This window comes from Xiphias gladius, chromosome 7 (genome assembly GCF_016859285.1).
Source record: "Xiphias gladius isolate SHS-SW01 ecotype Sanya breed wild chromosome 7, ASM1685928v1, whole genome shotgun sequence".
NCBI classification, from domain to species: domain Eukaryota; kingdom Metazoa; phylum Chordata; class Actinopteri; order Istiophoriformes; family Xiphiidae; genus Xiphias; species Xiphias gladius.
Genome location: NC_053406.1, coordinates 22,090,373 through 22,112,980, shown reverse-complemented (window position 1 = coordinate 22,112,980; position 22,608 = coordinate 22,090,373). Strand labels below are relative to the sequence as shown.

The 22,608-nt window shown below is 40.4% G+C and overlaps 1 protein-coding gene across 5 annotated transcripts in view; it reads right to left on the bottom strand.

Moving 5' to 3' along the window:
- Nucleotides 1-22,608, bottom strand: part of nbeab (neurobeachin b) — a 196,115-nt gene that overhangs the window by 20,289 nt on the left and 153,218 nt on the right. For all 5 annotated transcript variants that reach the window (XM_040130608.1, XM_040130604.1, XM_040130605.1 and 2 more), the window contains 6 exons: nt 17,354-17,471; nt 17,165-17,267; nt 16,265-16,380; nt 13,770-13,882; nt 3,866-4,006; nt 2,677-2,796 (listed from right to left, as the gene is read on the bottom strand). In XM_040130608.1, coding sequence (XP_039986542.1) covers nt 2,677-2,796; nt 3,866-4,006; nt 13,770-13,882; nt 16,265-16,380; nt 17,165-17,267; nt 17,354-17,471 — 711 coding nt within the window. The remainder of the gene's footprint in view (nt 1-2,676; nt 2,797-3,865; nt 4,007-13,769; nt 13,883-16,264; nt 16,381-17,164; nt 17,268-17,353; nt 17,472-22,608) is intronic.

The window sequence follows — 22,608 nt, the reverse complement described above, 5'->3', positions numbered from 1 at the left end:
CCAAAGAACCATGGCATGCTTTGGATAGGTAATGGGCTCAAAGTGCAAAACTACCACTATGGTAATTTAACAAAGGATTTAAGAAAAGGTATTTGCCACAAAACCTGTGATTATTTCCTGTAATTTTGCAGTCTCCATTCTGATCCGTCATCCTCCTGATCATACAGCTAAGGCAGGATGAATGAGTGAAGCCTCTGCACGATGAGGCATGTGCACACGAGGAATGTAGGTCCTCCGCTCATTAGAAAACATACACACAAGACAAGTTCAATGTTGTCGTCTATGTCTTATCCTGAGATTATAAAGGAGGGTGCAAGACAGTATTTTAACTGCTTGTATCAGGCTTGTTTTATGAATGCAGTGTTTGTCAGATTCAATGGTAGTATGGAGTTTTATAAAGCCTATGGGATACATAACATGCAGAGCTTTTAGGCCCCCATAAATCATGGGGTATTGAGAGAGCGAGTTAGCATGACATGGTACAGGCCAATAACACTGCTGCTCTGCTGTCGGTCACATTTCACCTTTCGCACACGACAGGGAAGGGAGGTACAGCAGCCATTCCTCTCTGTTTCCTTCTGTCTCTCGCATACACACACACATACACAAAACCACGCTTTCCCTCCTCTTTTCGTTTGTAAACTTCCTGCCATAACTCACCGCCAAGCCGTTAAAACTGCCAGCTCCGTTTTCAAGCTACCCTCCCATGGCAGCCATTAATTCCGCAACAGCATCGTAATGGGCTAACAAGTCAATCACACAAGTCTCTATTGCTTTACACTGTGTCACCTTAATGGCATGTTCGTCAAAATCTGTCACCAGTGGAGTGCTGCTTGATTCCTTCAGACAGCATGGTGGCAGGTTGGGTGTGTATGAGAAAGTACGTATGTGTGCCCACTACTTCTGAAGAAAAGTCAGCTTCTCTTTGCCCATGGGCGACTGTGCCAGTTTAACATAACTGTGTGTGCACCACAAAATAAATGAGAGGTATGGCTGCACATTAATAATGGGGTGGTCGAGGAGGTGAGGCTTGGTTGGCGCAGGGTTGTTTCCATTTGACATGCTCTTTTAGGAGGTCATCCCCATCAGGGGTTAAGCCTCCCTCGATCTTGTCGTCATTACTGCTGGAGAAGTTCGGGGTTAATGAAGGAGAGACCCTGGTAAAAACAAGCTGCCCTATAATCTGAGCCCTGATGGCCCGCTTGGTGTACTGGGCCAAAGCTGACCTTAACCCCTGACTCTCCGCTCAGTCTAAGTCGCTACATGGTGGCTGTGCATGGCATTTGTGTGTCTGTCTATATGTTTGGCTGCCTTATTTTATTCTGTTTTAGACAGGATTATATTGAGCGGTACCCTTTTCATGTTTAGAATTCAAGATTCAAGGTTACAAATAAAAGAATAATTTAAAAACTAGGTTAGAAGGCATGCAAAGAAAAATGGGAGAAATAACAGAAATTGAGATTACAAATAAAAAGAATCACAGGAAATCAGTTATTATAATGGCACGGCCTCATAATTTTCCCCTATTGCACCATGAGTAAACCAAACAAGCTCTTGCATCATATTTCCCTGCTTCTAATACATTATGTAATACTGTTAGTAATCCACTATTGTCCTCCAAAGTACAGCGCCTCTCCTAATAGATCAGTAGCCATCCTATGTGTGTAAAAACAAATGTGTGCAGACATACAAGTAGTTGAAAGCAGGCTGTATTTGTTAACAGGGTGGCGTCTGACTATTCAGCTCCTCACTGTCGTGAAGCTTTCTGCCTCTGCCTCACATGATTGTTGGCTGCTCTCCCCCAGATCCTGGCAAGTAAAAGCCCTGTCTGGACATAAAAGACTACATTTTAAATATCTTTTGTCATTAATGCTTTATTAATTGCCTGGGGCAACACTACCCAGTGGAGGGTGTGTTAGAAATATATGACACTTTGAGGTCAGTGCATATTCCTGCTGCGTGTTATGCAGTGGGCAAAATCGAGGCGAATCAGCAGGGTTCAGCGTTTTTCAGTGTCTGCTCTGTGGATTTGCAGAGGGAGGGCTTTGTCTCTCTCTCAGATGCAGCCTTTGTTCAAACTCATGAGTGCTTGCATGCACAGATACAAAAATCATTCTACCTCTGAGATAGTTTGTTTTTTGCACGAGATGAATCAAATGTGCATTTCTAAGTGCTCGGGGTATTCCTGTGCACCATGGGTCTTTGTGATTCGCTGTTTGGATGAGGCATTTATAATTAATGGTATATATATTTTTGCAGTGGTATTTTGGCACATTGGCTGAGGAAGTGTGCATAGCAGGTGAGGGGGTTGGTATGGTTATAGTGCCAATTATACATGCTGTATAGTTGTATAGCAGATATTGTGATATATTATGCACATTAATGTGTATATATATGTATGTATGTATATATGTGTAGATAGATAGATAGATAGATAGATAGATAGATATAAATATTTATAATCATTGTTGTCACCACTAGACACCCATCACCCATACGTTCATAAAGGCAGCCTGAAGAAGGTAAATGGCAGGGAAACAAATAATAGATAATGATCACAAAATACACTTCCTCTAGTTTAAGGGCACAATTTTTCAGGTCTTCAGATCTATACTTGTGCATCCATATAAATGTAAAGCATGGATTGTACTACTTTGCTTTTCTTGTGATCCTCACCTTTACATCGGAGGTGTCCCTCTGACAGTTTCTCCAGGAGCGGGCAATGGCGGAAAAGGTGCGGTCAGGGTGATCGAATTTGTTTTTATTGGCACTGAGGAAAAACGTGGTGAAGGGCTCCTAAAGAGAAAGAAAATTAGACATCACAAAGATCAATGATCTCCAACCAAATTTAAAGTCATGATTATCCTCTCCACCATCTTGACATCCATTTTGATTGCAGCCATTGTAATCAACGTCTCAGTATTGTTTTGAACCTACAGGATCACATACTTTTTCAAAATACACGTGAATAGTCTGAATTATTTGCATTATTTTATTGTTATCCCTTTCTGCAGTGGACTAAGGGATTTCTGTAAAGATCAGTCATTAATTGAATCCAAGCCTGAGGGAGAATTAATTAGTGTTCTTCCTGAGCACAGTAAACCATAATGATAATTGGCTCAAATTTGGTTTTCTCAGCCTGAGATGGCGACCATTGCCGGTTGGAGTGGATGGATCACTCACCAGATGAAGAAAGGGAGTGTGGGAACAAACCCATGGAGGGCAATCTAACTGCTGTCAAGGGAGGTCCCTCAGTTCATCAGCCCCTTTCTACTAATGATGGGAGAGGAGGAGAAATACAGTAACTCCCCATAAAGTTCTTTCAAATTAATAAGGTGATGTCAAAATCAAATGAATACCAACTCAGAGATGCCGTGGAGGTTATAAGGGCTTGTTTTGTGGGGAACAGATTGGAAGTGCATGTGCCTCCTCCCTCTCTCCCAGAGTAAATGAGGACAGTGCTCAGTAACCTTGATGGACATGTCTCCAGCGCTCACTGGGTTGCCTGAAACACATAAACCTGTCACAGCAGCCTCTGTAAATCATTACCCAGCCACTCTTTATTTAGTTCACATATGCCTGTTTACTGGCCTGTGAAATGTGTTTTCTGAGCATCCATTGGTCTAACTCAGGTCCAATCAAATTGAGATGTCGAGCTGTTTCCTGTGCAGAAGCCGACAAACCTCAAAGTAACAACATTATCAGGTCCGACAAGTGACAATCAACTAAAGCAGAGTCAAAAATGAAAAGCTGTCTGAGGACGTGGGTTTGACTTAATTTCTACTCAGATGCTTGACTAATTTGGGGATTTTGAACATGGTACAATGATGGGTGTGAGGGTGGCTTAAGGAGTGATTTTACTCACTATTCTGACAAGCCAGTGCAGGGTGGTGGCAGCGGTGGAGTAGTGGGAGTTGTAATGACAAGGTGGCGTCTGGTCGTCTTCCCACGTCTCATAGCGTTCAGCGTAGAATGCGGCGCGCTTCGGATTCAGAGCACCAACAGGCTGGTGGGGAAGAAATATAAGGAAATAAGAGATTCAGTTCCTGCAGTGAAGTAATTTGTTGTTATCTGCCTGTGTAAGTAAAATAGACGTTTTCCCCTTAAAGCAACCGTAAAGAAATTATGCAAGTTTCCTATTGTACGCTTTCGTAAGTCATATTTTTTTTGAAGGCAAACAAAACTGATATGCTCATATGGTTGTACCATTTTGATTTTTTTGACTTTGAAAGCATGTCAAATGCTGTATATGTGTCAAATATACTGTATACAAAACTGTGTCTGATGATTTTTACTGTAAGCGTGGATGCTTAAATTTATCATGAATTACTTTATTGATGCTTCCCCTCTAAACATTTTCTGAAATTTACCTTTTGGCTACAATATCTCATAAATAGAAGACATCCTCAGTGATAAAACTCTTTATAAGGAAAATAACTTCAATTAAAACTACAAAATACGCTCAATAGAGCGCATTTTCTAGCCAAGGCCAATGATCGGACTCTGCCCCAAAAATTGAATAGGTTCTTCCCTGGCCCATGCCACATCCCTCCACTAAGTTCAGTGTAAATTGGTTCAGTAGTTTTTGTCTAATCCTGCTGACAAATACAAAAACAAAATAAACAAACCAACAAACAAACATGTACACAGGTGTCCATATAACCTCCTTTGCGGAGGTAACAAGTAATCAAACAATCAAAGGTTCCCTTTCAGGAACACGGACAGACCTAAAATAACAAGAAATCTGTACTGATAAGTATCATGCCCAAAATATTACAACACGCCACACCAACACAGTATACAAAGTGACCACCTTTATGTATTCTTGATGGCCATATTTACAGGAACAACACCTCTGTAGAATGCTGTATGTCTTGAGACAAACAAGTCTTTCAGTACCTACTACCTCAAAAATTATGTCCACGAGCAAAGTCAAAAATAGATTTAAAAAAAAAAAGTCAAGTAAAAGTATCAAAAATAGTGCTACTAATAATATAGAAATAAAAACCAATTTAAAGTTAAAGGAAGGACAAAAGTGACATTGTAGTCACTGACCTTGCTGTCTTTATACTGTTCCAAGTTTGGATACAAAACTGCAGAAGCTTCAGTGAGTATCTGGTTGAGCGAACAGCAGCAAGTCTGCAAATCTGAAATCCATGACAGGATTTATAGACAAGTTCAAGGATTTTAAAATCTATATTGAGTGTAACTGTAACCCACTGTGAGAACTTTACAATAGAAGTTATATGAGCTCCTTTCCTTGTTCTTACTGTTTTAACTGCTGTATAGTTCACAGCCACAATGGCCTTTACTTAACTTAGATAAATGTGTCATCAGGTCAGTTAAAAGATACACTTAATATGTAGGTGCTCCAATATTCGGCTTGTTGAAATACTGACAGCAAAAGTTGTTGGCATTTTCAGATACTGACACCCATTATATAGACAAGGGTGAGCCTACAAGGCATTTTTAGGAGTGTGGGATATGGTCACCTCACTGAAATGATCACTGTGCAAGCTTTCGCTTTAGCATAGAGTATGTTAAATAACTGGGGATAAGATACACTATTAAAATTATTAAGATGAATTTCTTTGTAATCCAAATTTAGTCTTCGTTTTTAAACTTTACAATCACAGATCTCACATAGTCTGAAAACAAAAAAATGCAGTCTTCACTATTCATAAATCCTTTCATGAAACATAAGCACTAAACTTATGCTAGTCCGACTCATATAATGTACCCTATTTCATGTACTTATTGGGCAACCGCACAAGTTACACTCAAAGCCTCATTAAAGAAGGATTTGCCTTTTGAATTCCATTGTTTTTTCTGCTTGATCCTCTGACTGAGCCACCCAGTCTTATTCTGTTGTGAGTCACAAAATGGAAAATCTTACGGCTAACAGATACAGCAGGTCCCATGACCTGCCTTCCATCTAAATTAAATTTTAGTGATCATCTGGATATATGACAGTTATGAGGGGGTTATGGGAAATACTCACGCCATATACTTTTAAAATATATTATTTTTTTGTGTGTGATCCATAGTAAGTAAAGGATTTTTGCTTATTACTACACTTTGTAGGCATTAGCTTTTGGCTGCATCATTGAATTCTGTATATATAGGGTATGCAGCAGCAACATGCGGACCAGTCATTGTTTTTTCCTCATGGCACAGACCATTTACTGCCAGGTCTTTCATCACGTAGCAGGTGATGTGATGGTTGAAACCCACGGCTGCAGTGAGATTTATCTAAGACCATACCAGACAATGAAGCTACAGTACTCCCACTTTGATTTACCGTTAAAAATCTTTTGTTGGGTGCATAGTCTAAATTGCCTGCTTTTCTATTCCTCATTTTAGGAAATCAAAAGGAATACAAAAGCATAATTGAGCATAATTAAGGGAGATAAACTTGCAGAGTCTCAGTAATTCCCCATTAGGCTGCATGTGGTGAGGCTGGCAGAGAGGCTGGGGGAGAGTTCAGGGCAGACCAGGAGCTTTAGTCTGGGATTTGTCTGTCAAACCCCATTATTCTCTTGAACCCTAAAAAGTTCCTGTTGCTCTGCCTTCTGTCTGAAATGTACAGGGATATGGTGGCAGGGGTGAGCAGGATCGCCGACTGAGGAGGGAAGGAGGCGATCCGAGTGTCTCCTGCTAAATGTTGTGGGTAATCCATGAGGATTAACCCTGGCTGACCTGATTTACACCCAACACACCCACCAAGCCAAACACTTTACTTAGCACTGCTACTCCCATCTGTGTTCAGAGCCTTTCTGTGCTACTGGGCACTGTTTATGGGAGTAACCAGGACCTACAGAATGTAGTGCGATCTAATAAAACATTACAAGCCATGGTCTTGAAATGATCAATGAGTAGAACTGAATCGTTTTTCACAGACTGAAAAAACTGAGCATAATTGGGTAGTATTTATTGTAGAAAAACTAAGATTGCATTACATTTTACAGGTGTGCGTGCTATCTTAAAAGCTCCCCACAACATATGTATGGAATAAAGTACTGGAAATTTACTACCTAAACATTTTCCTATTACTAAAATGAGGAGTAGAGGAAAACAGTTTCCAAAAACCCCAAAGTACCCTTTCAGTGGAAAATAGCACAGAGATGAGTGAGTGTCAAGAATGAAAATGTCAGAAATCATAAAAACTCTAATATTTGTTGATCTACATTTGAAGAACTGCTGCCTAATTATTGTGAGGATATAAAATAGAAAAAATAACATCACTGCTATATTTATTTGACATCCATCCAATTATTTCTTACTTAGGCCAAACCTTGGATAGCGTGGTTCGTTATTTAACCGCAGACCCAGTAATAACTTCAATATTGTACTGACACCATCACTGGGTTTCTGCCCCTTTGGCAGCTGTTTCATTTTCATGTGTTCTTAAGGCAACAAAATTACTCCCATTAAACATACATTTAGCGGTGAATAAATTGCTTTCTCTGCCTTTTCAATCACCCCGTCCAATATAAGAGCCTCCGAGGCATATTGGCAGTCAATATCAATATACTCGGTACCACTGAATAGGTTACGGAGGGGGAAGGGGAGACTGGTAATGTAATCAATGGCAGCTTCTCCACCTGAAAGCCGCAGCTCAGAGGTGAGAAGAAATAAAATAAAGGCCCTCAATTCAAAATGGTCTGAGACTGATGCCTAAAAATAAAGCCACTTATTCTAACATTATTAAAATTGCACTGTTATTCTTTCGGCTGGGTACAGTTTGTACTCAACCTCAGTACGACAGACAGACTCTCTTGGTCATTTTGAAGATTAAGGTCATATGCGTGTGTGGCACAGTGCACATGCCTGAAACCTAAAGTCAAAATTTAATGGGGCCAGTTTTTGCTTCTTCCCTAAAATTTAATGGCAGTCCACATCAGTGTTAGCACAATTGAATAGACTGAAAGAGAAGTTTATTGAGATCTATATAGATTTATGGAGTGATAATAGCCTTGCATGAGACGTCTTGGCCCAGCTGGATTGGGGTGCAAGCCACAAGACATCTCACACTCCGTAAAACCGCTGCTAGTGGGACTATCCCCGGTTAGAGCACTATGAAAGATCCAGGTAATACATGCAACAGAGGGAGAAGAATAAGGAAAAGACACCTGCGGGTAATGCTAATGAGTGTAAGAGAGGGATAAGGAAAACAAGTCACATGACAGGTATTAGAACCAAAGCCTACAAAATGACTACTGGGTAAGATTTTGAATTTAAAGTGTATATTAAGTGTTTTACTTGACAATTTAAATATCATGGTACGAGAAGGAGCTGGAAAACTGAGTCATGTTATTATAGGCAACAGTATGTGATATGAAACACATAATTATGCCTAGAGAAATATTACAAGCCAGCATTACCTTCTAAAGCTTTAAATTAAGTAGCAAATCATGACTCCGTACCCCTGTAACCAACTTCTCTACTTTTTCCTGAGACTAAACTAACCACAAACACGCAAAGACTGAATCGCCAGGTTACAGAGAAGGGATCCAAAGACATATTTACTGACACGTTATTTCTTGTTATTTCTTTTATTTGGCTCTACATTAATGAGGCAAAAATGTTCTCGCAGTGTTCCCAAGTAACTCAGCTGTGTAAGCATAAATATAATAAGGCATTTTCTAAGCAGCTTGTAGTGTAGTGTAGAAATAAGAATGCTTTTACATTGTTTTCTAGAAAACTTGTGTGGTTTGTGAGCTAGAATAATTATGCTGACTGCATGGGAAAACTTCTATTGGTTCACCCACATCATTATTCTTCAGTTATTGTTTGTCACAGGTTGCTGTCATCTTAAAGGGAATTTGCACCTGGAAGATTGTTAAACACTGCTAAAGTTGGGATTGTTACACAGCGAACACCAACTCACTGAAGTGTTTAAAAAAAAATGACAACAATAAAATAAAGGTAAAGATAAAGTAAAACTGACAAACGGCCAACTGGCTATTTCTCAGGGGATTAATGCAGTCGCATTGGTGCAATTAATTAAGCAAATTCAATGTGTAGCTATAGAAGTAAGTCGGCGTATACGTATACAAACGGCTAAAAGGGAAAAAATATGAAGAAATGAGCGCAGAAGGAAAAATAAAACCTTTCTGGTGGCTTGTGGTCACCCATTTGTATATAAAGAAGAGGCTGTACTCCCACACCGTTGTTCATGGGAGAGTTTAAGCATGAGATAAACTGAAAGGCTACTTTCAGGTTAGTCCAAATCCTAGTCCACGGAGCATAAGTGTGTTGCCTTGTCCATAGAAAAACATACACAGCAGCGAAATATATGAGGAGGATGTATAATTGATTAGCTATTTAATTACAAATAAAACCCATTTTTGATAAGGTAGCATAAGCACTTCAGTAGTCCTTTAGTGCCTTTAGTCCTGTCATAATCACTATCCGTTGATAGGCTCAAATCAGGCTTTGTTTACCTTTATTCAACAAAGAATAATCACCTCTTCCCTTTTCCCCACATCGCACATCATACTGATCACAGATATAAGACAATGAAAACAACTACTTCAGACAGTTCCACACTTGCTCCTATCTGAGTTCATTTCTTGTATAACACTTGACCCAGTGAAATACATCAACACAACTAAACAAAGTATGATCAAACTTAGATTTGGCTTCAGATTCAATCAAGATCATTTCTGGTGTTGCACTCCAAAGATGCAGGAAATGAATGTGGCTGCTGTTGAGTGAGTGTGCAGAAAGTGCCTCCATTTGTTTGGTTACATCTAAGCTACCTCCCAATGAGACGCATATTGCATTTTATATTTCAAAAGAAATTACATTACAGTATGTTGCTATGGTGCTCTGTCAGGAGAAGTCACAGTCGTTTTTGCTTGCCTTGTCAGAGGCAGGGGCTGTATGCAGCTCCAGTCTAATGCAATCAAGTTGCTCCAACTCAAGATAAAGCAGATGTGCTCCCAAACAGCCTGGCTGGGGGATGGAAGTGAGGGTGGAGAAGGCTCCATTATGGAAAGAAAAGTGTGGAGGGGGTCTTTTTGTAGCCGCCAAGTTCTGTCGGCGTTGCTCACCGTGTCTCTCTTAGAGATGCTCAGCTTTCACTGAGTGCCACAGCAGAAGCATTGAGAAGGAAACGGATCAAAATAGTTCTCTACCTTAGCACAGCTTGTTCAGAATGTGTTTACAAGGGTAAATCAATATCATCAGCATTACATTAGTAATTTTTTGTAAAGTAAAAATGTATGTAACACTTTAAATTACATGGGTTGAGTAATGCACTTGTCGCTGTCTGGTGTTGCTTGTCTCTTGAAATTACATTTTACAAAAGGATACATCTAATAAATATTACTCAATGAATGAAGAAGCATAGTGTTAAACCACATCTGCTTTTATCACTTCCTTATGCAATTATATGAATTTTCATCACATCATTTAACAGCTATGAAGAAGATTAGCTTCCCCTATCTATCATCCACTTGTCACTCCATCAAGAAATAATCATTAGAATCTAATGAAACACTTCACTGCATGAATGTATCTGACATCCAAATATGCAGAACGCTGGCCCCGAGGCAAAGGAATGCTGTGTTCAATAGCACTGTTCACAGCTGACTGAATGCCCAACCAGCAGGTAATTGTAGGTGTGTGCAGTAGGTTTGGGAGGATATTATTTGGCAGATCAGAACAGAGCTCCAGCAGTTTAAACAATGCTGTCTGTCAAGTGGCAGTCACCTGTAACTGACAAACAGGTCTCAGGTATGACTCTGATCTGTGGGAAAGAAAGCCTCCCAAACTGTGCAAAGCCAGTGTAGCATAATTTGAGAATGATTTAGGAGTATTATTAATGCTTCAGTTTATAATCTATAATTCAGATGGAATTACAATTGAGCCCTATCCAGTCTATTAACCCAAGAGCAATGATATGACAATTTATCTTCATAACGCTACAGCTCACTGAGCTCAGGAGTGACAGATGATATAACACGAGGTGATGTGGTGTTATTCGACCACAGGAAAAAAAAATAAACATACAATTTAAAACAGAGAATGAATAAATTTAAAGGAGCAACCACTAGGGCTTGGTTTCAAACCACATTAGTCTTAAGGAAAAAAACAAAATGTGTCTGTAGCTCCATGTATCAAAAAAGTACTGAAAACTGGCATCAAAATCTGTGTTTAGAGTCACACTCCTCTTTACTTAATCTTGAATTAGAGAGTTGTTTAAATCATATACATACATATGTACACATATGTATACATATACACACACATATATATGTATATACACACACATATATAATATATATATTATACACATACATATTATATATGTGTGTGTGTATATATATATATATAATATATACACAAACACACACACATATATACATACACACACACACACACACACACACACACATATATACACACACACACACACACACACACATATATACATACACATACACACATACACACACATATATACATACACATACACACATACACACACATATATGTATATATACATACACACGTATACACATACATAATTATACATACACACACATATACATACACACACACACACATACATACACACACACATACACATACACACACACACACACACACACACACACACACACACACACACACACACACACACACATACACACACACACATATACATATTTTATTAGTCTGGATTAATGAAGAAAGGATAAATGAAAAAAAAAAGACTTTTCTATTGCTCAAGAACTGGTATTATATTATTATCGGTAGTGAAACATGGGTATTGTATCATTAAAAATTTGAAATGATACCCAGCCGTAGTTACCACACACACAGTGGAAACACAACCACACCCACTAGACACATACACAGTGTAATACGGTATACAATGAGCAAGTCTCGGGAGACTGTGCCGCTACCTCTGATCCATAATTGAACAAAAGGGCAGACCAAGCACAGAGGAGAAGTGTGGGGAGCTCTGTCCCTCCCTGCTACACTAGCTGTGAACTTTTGGAGGTAAGAGCCCTGGGGTTCCAAGGACAACTGTCAGGAGACACAGGCTGTGAACTCATGCTAATGAAGGCAGCTCAGCCCTGTAAACAGCATGGGAGGATGTCACTGGAATACATTACAATACATAAATGTCTCCTCGGGGCAGGAGGGCTGCACATGGCTCAGCTCTGATCACCTCACAACACACACACATGCATACACACACACACACACATACACACACACACATTCCGTGGCTCTTGCAGCCCACCTGGACGCCCCAAAGGACAGAGCCGACAAAAGCAGACAAGTACTGAGATGATGGTGGGTAGACACAAATCTGATCTGTCCAAAATGTTATGGGTTCACAGAAATGTGAAGAACTGCTCCAGCGCAGTGGGAGCTCTTTTTTCAAGTTCACAACACTCTATATAACTCGCCCATGATTCTTTGATTGTTTCACAGTAACTTCTTTTTCTTCGTTTCAAAGTTCTCCTCCTCTCCAACTACAGAAAACAGCACACACGTGCCTCGAAAAGCTGAAAATTGATACAAAATGTTGAGAACTGACAAGGCAAAGTGAGGCTCTTAGTCAGAATGTCGGTTCTTTGAGGGAAACAAAGAGGAATGAGGGAGCGATAAAGTCAGCGAGAGAGAGAGCTCAGACAGGAATGCGACTGTTTTCAGGTCAGTGAGCTGCAGTGTGCATGTGCAAGAGAGAGAGAGAGAGAGAAAGAGAAGGGGGTTGGTAAACCAGTAAACCAGGTCGCCGTTTGTGGTAGACTGATCTGTTGCCTTTTCCCCTTCAGTCAAAGACAGAGCAAACATAACACTGAACTTTATTTCCCAGGGTTGTGGGGAGTTCTTGTCATTGTGTCTGAGCTCCGGTGATTTGGCAGGACTCTCCACAGCACAGCTTGATGCCTTTTTGACCTGTCACATTTAGAGCAACTTTCACTACAGCACTGTAGTTATGACCTGCTCTCATCAGTTCAACCTTGAGAAAAGTCTAATCAATGCAGAAACTTGAATTACTAAATGGTAACACTTAATGAACGTGCTGGGTGATAAGTCATTATGGTTTATCGTGATGTTATGATCTTGTATTTTATCTTATGTTTATTGGTCAACACATTTCTGTTGTCTAAATTATTGATTCCCAGCAAGCGGAGATCAAAAATTTGCTACTGAAAAGTTTGTTTTCAAACACAATTTGTTGCTCTGGACATCGGTTTGCTTATTTGTGTGATGATTTTGTATACATTTGCCGTATTATGAAGCAATATAGCGATATTAAAAACCACATGGCTCAAACATTCTTCAGATCATTAAAATTAATCTTGGGTTGCATGAAGCATGTAAAGCTGCCTTGCTGAAAGAGCTATGAGCATTTTACCGTAGTGTCTACTATACAAAACACATATGGTTATAAAAAATGTATAAGCCTCTATAATGCACAAACAAGGAACCCATTTTAAGCTTATATTCAAAGTTGACAGTGAAAATTATGTGCTGAGACAATACAGTACCAAATAAATGGGGAATAAAGTTACATAGGGTATTTGAGTACACTTCAGGATGTTACAATCAGTATTTTCCACTTTCTGCATTCCACCTCATGAGTTTAGACTCTGCACATGATTCCTTTGCCATTAAATATGATATTGTTTTACAGTCTGACTCTTAATAAGGAAATTCCCTGCTGTCAGAGCCAGCTGCCCCAACTTGCCCCCCTTCTCTCCGTCATACTGAGGTGCGTGGCCAAGAAGCCTCGGTACCTTTGAGAGATCTCTGAAGTTCCCTGGCAAGGTCAGGTCCAGCTCCTCAGAGTCGTAGTTGGTGAGGACCCAGGGAAAGACAGGGTACTGGTTCAGGTCATTGTATGTCCTCCCTAGACACACAGAGCAGACAGAAATATGTGAGTGATGAAGGCTTGGAAAGAAACAGAAGGGGTTGAAAGCGGGGCAGGTTACACTTGAGGCTTCATTTACTTTGCAGGATCAGCAAGCAACATTCCAACAAGACCCCAATCACACAGCCCTCAATCAGAGGCACTTCCTGTCTCATAAGGAGCCTTCCAGGGAAACACATACACTAATGGCAGGCTCTCTCAGCTATTTGAGAATGTTTTCGGTTGCCCCCCATGCCTTTGCCTGATAAGTGTTATTTATCAATAGACAATAAGTATCTATAAGTTGTGAGGAGTGAATGCAATAACAGAGAAAAAGATTCTTTTTAGGGCCATGACTCCAAATGCCTTAAATGTCACAGCAAGTCTGAGCCACTGATTGGCCAGATGTGAATTTCTTCAGTGCTATGGTTTTATGTTGCATAGGAAGTCCATGGGAAAAGCCAAGATGATGTACCATGCCGTCGTTGATGCTCTACTCTTCCTTTGAAGATGACACTGATGCAGCTGTGAGGTCAGGTGGCGGCCAGTTGTAATCCAGCACTGGGATAAGGCTGCTATAGATGGTTTTGTTGGAGTTTTGACTGGCTATAAACCAAGCTAAAAATGTAGGCTCAAAGCAAGCTGAAAGTAAAAAGGCATAATTTTTTTTTTCCACTAAGAAAAATGAAACTAAACTGTAAAAGGGAGAATTAATAATTTTGAGCTCTGACCACATTCCCATGACGTACTTCCTTAATATAATAAACAAGTTATCGAGTTTTTTTTCCGGAAACATTTCACAGTTGTATACCTTTTCCTGTTCTTCAGTGTTGATGTTGAATAGTATTTACCGAGCCTTCCTAGGACATACTGTAAGAATTACTTTTTAAACAGGAGGTCAGTTATTACACATTATTGCATCATAACAGGGGCACTAGTGCAGGAAATGCACACTCTTACATCAATAATGTTGCACTTTCATGATTAATTGATGTTTACGAAGCAGTCAGAGAAAGACCGAGAATATCTTAAATCAGCAATTGCGTGCTCACATTGCCTTCATCTCGCTCCATCATGTAATGGCCAACACCTTAAAAACGTTAGAGCATTCCAAATAGAGTCGTATCAAGAGGTGGCAACACATAGATCAGAATAATAAAAGCTGTTTTATTACATCATGCATTAGTATAGAATATTATTTGAAAAAGACACTGAAACAAGATTGTTCAACAGAAATGTGCTAGCCTGTCCATAAAGTTTTTAATGATTACCTACAAAATATTATTAACTTGAACCATCCAGCAGGTGTATCTCTGCTTATTCCTGGAGTGCAGCAGGTTGGCATTAGAGAGTCTAAATGTAGCTGAGCAAGTGATAACGTCTGACAGGCTAGTCACCAGGAAGGCTTCTGCAGAGCAGCCAGGGTCCTGGGGAAGCTAGAGAGCATAATTATCCAGGTTAATGCTACACAGCGAAGAGTAAGCAGCGGGCGGGAGTGTGGAGGATGAGTCGGGGATGTTGGTTAGACCTACTGGTGCTGAGGCCTGAGTTGGGGTGGCAGGATGTTAATAACAGTGGAATAGTGTTTAATTAGAAGACCCTTTCCCGTTCACACCTCTTCCCAGCACTTCACCCCCCGCCTGTCTGCCGCCCCACACAATTCTGACATCCCTGTCAGCCTAAGTCATTACTAGAGATTTTTAATGAATTTGGGGCATGTTTTTCTGTCTGCCTTACATCTAATTAGCTGACAATAATGTATCGTACTCAAGCACAAGCTAAATATAAATATGCAAGAATATGCAGCGAGAGAGAGGATGACACCTTTCAGAGCAGAGTAGCGTGCAGTCGCTCTCGCCTTCCCTGTTAGTTGCAGTTCAGATCAGAGAGTCGACAACAGAACCTCTCAACTCTGCAGACGCACATGTACGCTCCCACAAAGCGAGGCACTAATTATCTGGCAAAATCTGCGGTGACTGCTCTTTGCTTCAAACAACACTCTCCCATGAACAGTGAAGTGTACTATGTCCAGGACCACATAAGGATAGCATGGATTCTTAAACAAAAGTGACATACCTGAGGCCACTTATAGTGTGTTTCCAGGGCCACTGACACATAAAGTTTATTGATCATGATAGCTAAACTTAAAGTCATAAGGCTCTAATGGTGAAGAGATTCGCATAGATAATAGATTAAAACTTAACACTTTCACTAGTTGCAAATTTTTCCCTGATATGGAAGAAAACAAATCAGAATCTATCAATTTAACTGATGGCTGCGAAAAAGAGAATGCATTATTTCCATTCCTTCGGCTGTTTCCAATCTAAAAGCACCGAGTTTCACTTGGGAATCACAGCATTAGACAGCTTTAGGAGACTTTACCTGCGATAGTGTTGAGAAACGTGAGGTACTCAAAGTTGGAGATCTCTCTTCTCTGCCAGCGCTGGGTCATGTTGGAGGACTTGAAAAGCTGTCGAGGGGTGGCCAGGGAGATGCGTCTGGAAAAAAAAAAAAAAAAATGTAAACATTAAATCAGAAAACAGAAGGTTGTGTAAGTTATGGACATTTTCAACTTATAGTTTTAAAATTTCAAAGCCAAAGAGCATAAAAGGTATATGAGGTTATGTTTAAATTCAAAGGATTGGCTGCATCACAGTAAACTGGAAGATGAATGACAACAGTAAGTGTCTGATAACCAGCTCTATGGCTTGTATGTCAGTTTTATAGTTAGCATACTGAGATGAAGAGCATACACAAAATGTCAAGCTGCAAACAAGAGAATACATGTGGCATCCAATAGATGGTATTCTCTGGTGCACAATTTTTTATTTCTGGTAGATTAAATAAAGGCTAGGTGGAAATTACAAGTTCTTCAGTTACACACGTAATTCTTTAAGTGTTAATTCAGGTTGGCTTGCTCTAAATCCACGCACTTAACGAGAGACCTAAGGAAATACGTTTGTTTTGTAACAGTGTATAAATAGGCCTGTTAGCACTCTGAGAGTCTAAAGGGAATCTGGGGTTTTCTCTGTGGTCGGTGGCCTGGCTACCGCCCTGCTGTATAGAGTCTCCTCACAGAGAATTGGGTCAGTTCAATCAGGGTCACTGCACATCCACTTCAATGAGTGGAGCAATGGGACTTCAAATGACTCTGCTGCAGGCCAGGCTGCAAAGACGCTCCAACACACAAGACAGGGGAGGTAACGACAGCCGTGAAGGAATTACAATATTAGAAATATTTAACAGTATTCTGTTGATTTTCTTTAGGCAACTGTGACCCACCTGGCTTGTGGAAGTCCATAGCTGGTACCTACTCCCACTCGAGGAAGACTGTAGACCACTTTCTTTACTGTGGCCTGGTCAGGAAAGTTGAACATGACCGATGCTGTGAACAGAGAGACATTATTTAATGGTGGTGAAAAGGAAAAAAAAGCCTTGGATTTCAAAAGCCATAATTGGCACTTAACTTACTTCTGTTGGCCATGAAGACCTCCATCCCTGTATTCTGAAGGAGGTAGCGTCTGGAGAAGACTGCCCGGATCTCACTGAACATCCACTTCCCATGTAGGCCCTCAGTGTATGCCAAGGCCTAGGAGGGCAGAAAGAATGGAGGAAAAACCTCTTCCAGTTATTATAGCTGTTTAAACCATAGATCATGTTACACGTGATATAGACTTCTGTCCATTTTGACAGCTTTAATGTTATAGTTGCATATATGTATATTATATATATATATATATATATATATATAAAAGAAAACATCATCCACAAGTCAAGTGTTACAACAGGCTTTCAGATTACTGTGTAACATTTCTTTATATACAATGGCACTAGTATGGCTGTACACTGTCACAAGTGAAACGAGGCAAGGTCTCCGATTATTGTTGAAATTGTATGAACTAAAGTATTGCTGTAAACTAAACCGATCCACTGCTTTGTTGTGAGATGGACAGAAAAACAATCCAACTGTCAGACCACGGACAGTAAAATATGACCTCGGTAAAATTCTGCATGTGTTTACAGCTGTACTATTTGAGTTATGTTGACAGCGGTTTCACTTTTTGTATTTTTTGTGAACTGTCCTGTCTATGAGCATCACAAGAATAGTTGGTGAGGCATGGAATACTGCCCTAGTTCACTTATCCCAGCTGGGCTTTAAACCTGATGCTCGTGAGATAATTCCTCTAACCATTAGGCTGCTAAAATCAATTCTTAATAAGTATTCCATGAATTTTATTGAAATTGCAATCAGTATTGCACGATTATCAGTTCAGTCAGTCCTTATTGTCAATTACGACAAAACATCCCTGAGACATTACAGCATGTCTCTGGGCACTTTTCGAGCCACTATGAAGCATTCTACAGATTCTCTTTGAGTGTTTCACACTTTTTCAGTTGGTCTATAACAAAAGAGAAAAGGCAAGTAGTCGAAAAAATGACCCCCTTGGTCAGTGGCACAAACAATCGATAAAAACCATCATGCCAAGGAGAGGAGCGAGCAGACAAAGGTTCTTTAGTGTATGCAGCGCCACTGGGACTGCAGGTCAACACACAGAAAACTAAGATAGTTGTTCTGACAGGTGAGAATGGTGCCGCCCCCCCCCCCCGCATCTCACTTCCCTCTGACTGAACAATTTTGTCCAACAGTACAAGCCAGGGAGCAACCTCATCAACTCCCCAGGTTATAATCACACATAGGAGTAGGCAAGGAGGGAGGGGAGCAGAGTGAGATGTTCAGCTGGGTTAGGTCTGATGCTAATGCTCATTTAAAATAGTGACAGGCTAGAAGAGTGCAGTGCGAGTCAGCCCGCCTTAATTTCTCCCTGGAATAGCTCATGCCCGACCTCCGTGCCACATCCAAAATCTCAGGAGCTCAATTAAAATTGGATTAGGTGGAGGTGGATGCTGGATGTGCAGCACAGCATCTCTGATGCTCTCCTCCCAGTAATGCCCCTGCTTGACACCTCTGCAACCCCCAACTCAAACAGTTGTCATAGCGACAGCATGGCCCAGAGGAGGCAGTGTGCTGACTGGAGGGGGGATACAGAGGAAGGGAGGTGAGATGGACGGATGGCTATGGAGCTGCAGGCAGACTGTTGAGGGCCAGCGGCGGCTCACTAGGAGGCAGGGTAGCTTTTATCTCCCTCCTGCTCTGCAGCCAGATGTTATGGAAGTAGTCTTCTGCGTGCAGTGCTGAAAGACAAGTTGTACAGATATGCATCATGGGAGGGCTACAACCGCGTACTCAATCAAGGCACTAGTGGGCTGTTATTTCAGTAGATATTAAGTTATTTGGATGTCTAGAGTATGTTTTGTCATTTTCATAGTCTCAATTCTCCATCTGTTATATGCTGGAAAGACAGATTAAAATGCAGTTTACACAGGCTTGTTAAGCAGACACTGCACTGTAAGTTCTTAAGAACTGAAAAATATCTGAAATCAGTTATAATACGGTATCTCTGAATAGACTGTCGTCATTATAATATTTTAGCACCTGCTGTTTCTTGTTCCCCAGCTAAAGGGAAATTTTGCTGCCGTGACAAAGTACAGGCCAAAGGGCTGGCTGTCAACAAAAGAGGGGCTAAAGAGGAGAAAAAAGAGCTGATTTCAAACAGCCCAGATCAAAAAATTTGTCATAACAACAAAGCTTTGGTCTAAACCAATACACAGGGGCCCCTGTAGACTTGGAGATTTGACAAAGCCCAGCCCTCATTTTTGGAGGCCCAGCTGTAAAAAATGCCATTTAATGAACCTGTCTGCTGAAGCTGTCCCCTGCCTGTCAGAGGTGTCAGCCAGTGACAAGCGCTGGGGACGGCCGCCTCCAGTCACAGACAGGCCTGCCAGCTGGAGACTTCGGCCCCAATCTAATCACGCCACCAGGAAGGGACCGGCGCTCTGCTCTTGGTCTGTCACGCTCAGGGCTGGGGGAGCAACTAGGGGGCGGGTGGAGGGGTCTGGCATGGCCGACAAGCGCAGCCTTTTGTTTCCACACAGGTCCCTTCACGCAGGCTCATTAGGAGCCACAGGCGCATGCGCTGCTCTGCCAGCTGCAGGGAGATATACCTCTCCGGCATAATAGCCATAATGCAATTTAATGTCTCCCTCTTTCCTTTATTTGCCTTTTCTTCTTTCCTTGATTTGACAGAGGGCAGGCTGCATTCTGCCTGTAGAACATCACAGGCAGAAAGCAGAAAAATATTGTGACAGATGAGATGAGGAGAGGCACAGGTGACACCAGTGTTTAGGCTGAAACTAATATATAATAATGTGTAGATGTGCAAATGGAGCACATCATACTCAAAAGCGATAAGAGGCCACTTCATGCACGGAAATAGATTCTAATCTTTTCTGACTTCCAAATACCTAATTGACTTAGACACTCTGACAGATATTATTCATAAATATAACAACAACAAAAAATCTAAAATCTGACGCAATTTTCTCCAATATGGAACAATGCAATCCCCCTCCACTGCATCTATACCAAAATAGGTATAAAACTAATATAATTCAGTGAGACCTCCAAGCCAGCATGACTGATATATTTATATGAGTCTGTGGAGCACTCTGACAACCTGGTATCACGGAACCTCCGCTGCATTCTTTTCAGATTTGTCTAATAGGCTTCCACTATAAAGCCTCACAACTGCATGGTCCCAGGCAACTATAGGAAACAGTGAGGTGGAAGAATAAGGGGTAAGGATACGGAGGCAGTTTCATTTTGAGCGATATGAGTACTCCCCTAGGAGCAAGTGGGATGGATTTCACACATGGCAATTTGGAGGATCAGCACACACTGCGTATATAGTGTACTCAGTGGCTGACCCCAGGCAATATGGGCCAAATCTGTGAAGAGGCTGAGCAGTCAGAGAAGGCAAGGAGAAAGCATAAAGCCTGGTAACAGCAAGAGCAGAGAGCAACTCTCAGCTAAGTAGGAGAGCATCATCAGCCACAGACAACATGGCTGGGTCAAAAAATAAATAAAGATAACACACATATATATAAACTCACACACACACACACACACACATATATATATATATACACTCCACACACACACACACACACACACACACACACACATTATATATATATATATATATATACACACTCCACACACACACACACACACACACACACAAACACAAACACACACACATATACACGTATATCTAGATATATACACACATATATATATCTAAACATGTTAGAAAGTTGAACATATAACAGGCAAAGTCTAAGCTAGGAAGTTTAACACAATTAGTAAAAAATAACTTAAAGGGTTTGTTCATCCAAATTACAAAAAATATGTTTTATTTTATTTATCTGTGCTGAATGAATTTTATACATTTATTTCATAAATAATCTAATTTCTCTTTTCAGAAAATGTCCCTGTTATTCTGGTTGAACTGACAGCAAAAAAGTGGGAATAAACTGAGTGCAAATATTGTTCTTTCTACAAATGATTCAGGCGTTCTCTACTCTGTGAAATTAAACTAATGCTGGGATATTTCACATTATTAAGTCACGGAAAGAGAAATCTTAGTTGTATGACCATGGTGTGCCCAGATCCGCACTTTATTTTAACTTAAATCACTTTTACATCCTGCAAAGATTTATAATGTATGCCTACGCTTCAAAGCATGTTTCTCATCTGATCCCCCCTTAATGTGACAACTGTTATGAAGTGTAAAAATACAAAAATGTGAAAGATTCCCCCAGATTATAAAAAAATCACCGTTCCACTTGGTTCCTCTCTGAGAGACCCATATCTCAACTTCAATAAAGTAGAAAGCTCCTAATGCAGGTATTGGGGGAAAACAAGATACAGATTTGCATAATCAGTGTCACTATACATTTGGGTGGTAGCTGGAGTGTGGCAAGATGACACAGCTCGAGTGCTCTGGCAAGACCAGTGGGATAAAGGAGATGAATATGCATTAAATATGCTGGCAGTTCACTGCCCCAAATGTCCAGCCAAGTTTGTCAATAACATTTGTGTCAGGGATGGTATTTCATGCACATTAGCAGGCCCTGCAGTGCTGTCTTCAACACTGCCGTGGTAGGACAGGTGGGAGGAGCCGTTTTCCTAGTATGCAGTTTCTTCTTAAAGAGTCAAGGCTCTTTAAGCATCTGTCTATGTTATAATATAAAGCCTCGAGAAATGCAAAGTTTAAAAAAAAAAAAAAAAAAAAAAAAATGTTACTGAGCTACGAGTGCCAGCAGAAGGCTTCTGAGAAGCAACAATCCAAAATAAAATGTATTTCCGTTATGACCTTGCTGATGTCCACAATGTTGTTTATACAAGCACAGTAGGAAAATACATATTTGATCGCGTTATCTTATGATCTATATGTAATTATAATAACAAGGCCAAATTAGTCACATATTCACACACAACCGTCTTTTCTTTCTGTTCACACCTTTACCCTACACAGCTATAGAATATTGCGTTATAGGCAGTAACCTTTTACGAGAAATAGAGAAAATACAGCGGGTATAAAATATATTGTTACAACTACTTGGAAGAAACACTAGAAATTTGAGCTCATCACTGAAATCGCACTTATGTGGATCCTATCTCTACATGATCACTTTAAATTTCAACATACATTGCTCCTATTTGCCAGTGGAGTTTGCTAATGTTTGGCATGTGTTGTGATGACAGTGCGCCACTCAATGTATTAAATAATTTAACTAATTTAGCTTTTCATAAACCAACCACC